The 4,043-nt window shown below is 38.0% G+C and overlaps 1 protein-coding gene across 1 annotated transcript; it reads left to right on the top strand.

Annotated features, from left to right (window-relative positions):
* Window positions 1-2,029: 2,029 nt before the first annotated feature.
* LOC116213093 (probable pectinesterase 29) lies at window positions 2,030-3,165 on the top strand. Its single transcript, XM_031547906.1, has 2 exons — window positions 2,030-2,673; window positions 2,766-3,165. The coding sequence occupies exons 1-2, from the start codon at window positions 2,521-2,523 to the stop codon at window positions 3,126-3,128; spliced, it is 516 nt and encodes a 171-aa protein (XP_031403766.1). The 5' UTR covers window positions 2,030-2,520; the 3' UTR covers window positions 3,129-3,165.
* The last annotated feature ends 878 nt before the right edge of the window (window positions 3,166-4,043 follow it).

Below are 4,043 nucleotides of genomic sequence, written 5' to 3'. Positions count from 1 at the left end.
GCATAAAAGCCCCCTTTCTGAGGGTACTGACCCTGCAACTTGTCCGTTTTCCGGGACAGTTTTTGCTTGTACCTCAAGAAGAGTTCTGCAGAGCCCAAGAGATTCCACTCCACACCAACTTTAAGATCTCCATCCTGAAAGCAATCCTAGCAAAACCAGTTCAAAACACTAGACATCACACCTCACAGTAGATCATCCGCCTCCCTACTCGGGAAATTTAGAAAGAACATGAGGAATTTGCTAATAAGAAGCTATCAGTGAAATATGGCAGAGAGGATTTGAAAGGAAACGAATAGAAAAACCAAAAGAGGAGTTACATGCCTGTCGTGATATGGGTGGCGTAACCTTGTGAACGTGATTCTTGAGTGGCATTGTGGGTCGATCGCCAGTAAACTTTTGGTTATCAGGTGAGATTGTGCGTTATTACGCTACACCTTCTTTGATAGTAGTTGTACCTATTTGATTCCTTAGTTTTCCCAATCAAATCTTGCCAATCCATGAAAAACTAGACGATGACCGTGCTATGCACGGGATTGAAAAGAAATAATTTTTTTTTGATGATATACTAGTATATATCGAAAAAATTATTTTTTTGAATTTGGTAGAGAAAATAATTTTTAAACAATGATGAGAACAATAACAATAACAATTATTATTATTATAATTAATATTGAGTAAATTAATTTATATTTAAAATTAAAAAAAACTTATATATTAGCCACCTAACAATAGTGTGATCAACAGAAAAGTTACAATGAAAAAAATAATTTATACTAATAAAACAATCATATAGCTTATCTCCGATATTGACTCTTCGAACATTGAATTGTTCCTCAAACAATATAAACCTAAATACACCAATTTAGATATAAAAAATTAAAAATTAAAACTATTCAACTATTTTTTTTATGCAAACATGTGATTGTGTGTGAACATAAGCTTGACAATAGTAGAGTATGAAGGGAGAGAAGAACCTAAAGCGGCAGAGGAAACATAACTTATATATATCACACAATTAGTAGGATTTTATACTATGAGTTAAGAAAACGCAATAGGAAAAAACATATATGAATTATTTTATTGTTAACTTCAAATTAGTAAATGATATTATAATGTGCATATTTCAAAATTTTTTAATCTAATATTTTTAGATGAGATATATATGCAAATTATTTCCTTAATTATTACTAAAATTATAAAACCTTGAGTATTCTATAATTATTTTGTCATCTAATAAAACTAAAGATTTTCGAACTTTTGGATTTTACAATTATTTTCATAAAAAGACTCATAATAGAAATAATGTATATGAACTTATTCCATCAATTCTTTGCTTATAAATTCAATATATATTCAAAATCGTACGTCATAATTACCGTATTAAAGTTTATATAATAAAATAAACTTTTTACAGATTAATATAAACTATAAATTCATACCAATTATTATTTTTGTATTTAACTTCTCATTATAAAATTTTATTCACAAAATCCGTGCAACGCACCGATGCAATAACCTAGTGTATATATATATATATATATGTATAGGAGCAACATAAAAGAACATTTTCATTAAGAGAATTTTTATTTGCCCAACTAATGAAGAGATTTGATGAGGGATTGTCATTTTGGGTCGGGCAAATTTTTTAGTAATTGTAACTCGTCTTGTAGAATATAGAAACAAGATAAAAGATTATTCTCATGACCAGCTGCCCCTTACTATTCAAAGACGTCCTTCTTCTACATATATACAACCCAACACAAATGTTTTAGGACACATCCTAGGGACAAGCTGACCCACCTATTTGTTCCTTGATCTGTTTGCAAACTTTCGATTACAATGAGTGTCCTTGCACTTCTACTGGCACTCGTCTTCTCTTGTAGTGCATCGAATGCACAGACTGTCACTGTCATTGTCAACAAGTCCGGGTTCGGAAATTTCACTACTGTCCAGCAAGCCATCGATTGGGTCCCTGTAAACAACAACCAGTGGATCCGGATACGTGTTAAAGCAGGAATATACACGTAACTTCCGTCTCGAGTGGTCACTGTTTTTCTGATCTTGATCAAATGAACCTGACTATATATATGCTCTGTATCTAATGATATAGTGCATATTTTGCTATGTGGGTAGTGAACAGGTGACCGCATCTGTTAACAATACCGTCTATCCTTCTTGAGGGAGAGAGCCAGGAAAGGACCATAATCCAGTCAAGCGGCCATGGGTCAGTGAGGGGCACCTAAACCTTCACAGTGAAAGCGGATAACTTTGTTGCCTCGCATATAACCTTCCAGGTCGATCAATATTCTTCTCACTAGAAAAACTCGAAGCTGAATTAGTTCCTGCAGCTTTCGATTAGGTTGTAGTGTCATAATCATGTTATCAATCAGAGCGACGAAGTCACCTTCTTGCTACATAAAATTCAAGCTTGTCCAATGATGACAGAACACCTATAATAAGCTGATTCTGTGCGATGAAGATGCGGTGCCCAATGCACGCGTGGAACAAGCACCGGCTGTCATGTTATGGGGAGATAAAGCATCGTTCTATGCTTGCGGATTTGTAAGTCTGCAGGACACTCTTGCCAACATGCAAGGTCGGCACTACTTCAGCCAATGCTACATCGAGAGTGCCGTGGATTTCATCTGGGGCTATTGCCAATCGATATATGAGGTTTGTCGAACATTATATCAGCTCATTTAATGTAGCATATTTTGGCCAAACTGAATTAACCGTAGTTTTATTTCAATTTGTTGGTCGGGTAGGGTTGTGCTATAAACTCCAAAGACGCTATTGTTGGGGGAAACCCAGGTTACATTACCGCCCATGGCCGTCTGAGCCCCAACGATAGCAGGGGCTTCGTCTTTGAACAATGCACAGTAAATGGAGATGACACCACGTTTCTCGGGAGGGCATACCGCGCATACTCGAGAGTAGTATTTTCCGAGAGCGAGTTGGGCGGTGATGTTTTACCACAAGGCTGGGATGCCTGGCGTGGCGAGGGCCATGAGCACGTCTATTTTAAAAAGCAGAAACTCGAAGCTCTAAATTTTCTTTTTTTGTCATTGAAGTTAGACACTATTAAATTTTCATTGGGCTTATACGGACCTGGACCCATTTCCACTTAAAAGCTCGAGCTAATAAGTGGTGGTACCCAAGCCATATATTAACCTATGGATTTTCCTTTTCTTTTTCGATGTGGGATTTATCCCATTTTACTCCTCAACACCTGCCCTCACGTGCAACATGTGGTCTATTTTTGCCTACACGTTGTCACGTGCCCTTAAACACCCGCCCTCAACAATTGACCTCGAGCCGGGCTCTTCTTCCATGCTCGGGCGAGGGGGAACTAACACGAGGCGCACACTTTGGCTGCACTAGACATACTAGGCCTAGCGTGGCGTGGGTGCGCACACGCACGTAGGCACGCATACGCGTAACCTAGGTTCTGATACCATATTAAATTTTCATTGGGCTTATACGGACCTGGACCCATTTCCACTTAAAAGCTCGAGCTAATAAGTGGTGGTACCCAAACCATATATTAACCCCCATGGATTTTCCTTTTCTTTTTCGATGTGAGATTTATCCCATTTTACTCCTCAACAGACACATTTTGATATTTTCTTATATCGTGTCGGTGAGTGCGTAGGGATCAGATCACACATGCGGAGGAGGGCTGCTTCGGACCAGGAGCTAACAAGTCGAATCGGGTCAAGTGGATGGAAACGTTGGATCCGGCAGAATTGAGTAAACTAGTAAGCTCTAGTCAGTTAAATGCTGACGGGTGGATCGAAGCGAAGCCGCGTCCAAGCTAATTCAGCCAAATGCATCAAGTTCTTGCCTATCATGAATGTAATTACTCGCAGTTCATAAGTTGGCAATATTTGTGTGCGTGTAAATTTTTATGGCTAGTTGAGGGAGGGGTTTTGGTGCAGAAGGCATCGCGTGGAATTAAGAGGTCTTGAATTCGATCACCATCAGTGTAATTTATCTGCTTCTTTATTTAACTTTATTTTCTTTCCTGATATTAGGCTTATGTG

Source organism: Punica granatum, chromosome 7 (genome assembly GCF_007655135.1).
Source record: "Punica granatum isolate Tunisia-2019 chromosome 7, ASM765513v2, whole genome shotgun sequence".
Taxonomy (NCBI): domain Eukaryota; kingdom Viridiplantae; phylum Streptophyta; class Magnoliopsida; order Myrtales; family Lythraceae; genus Punica; species Punica granatum.
This window is presented reverse-complemented; position numbering and strand designations above follow the sequence as displayed.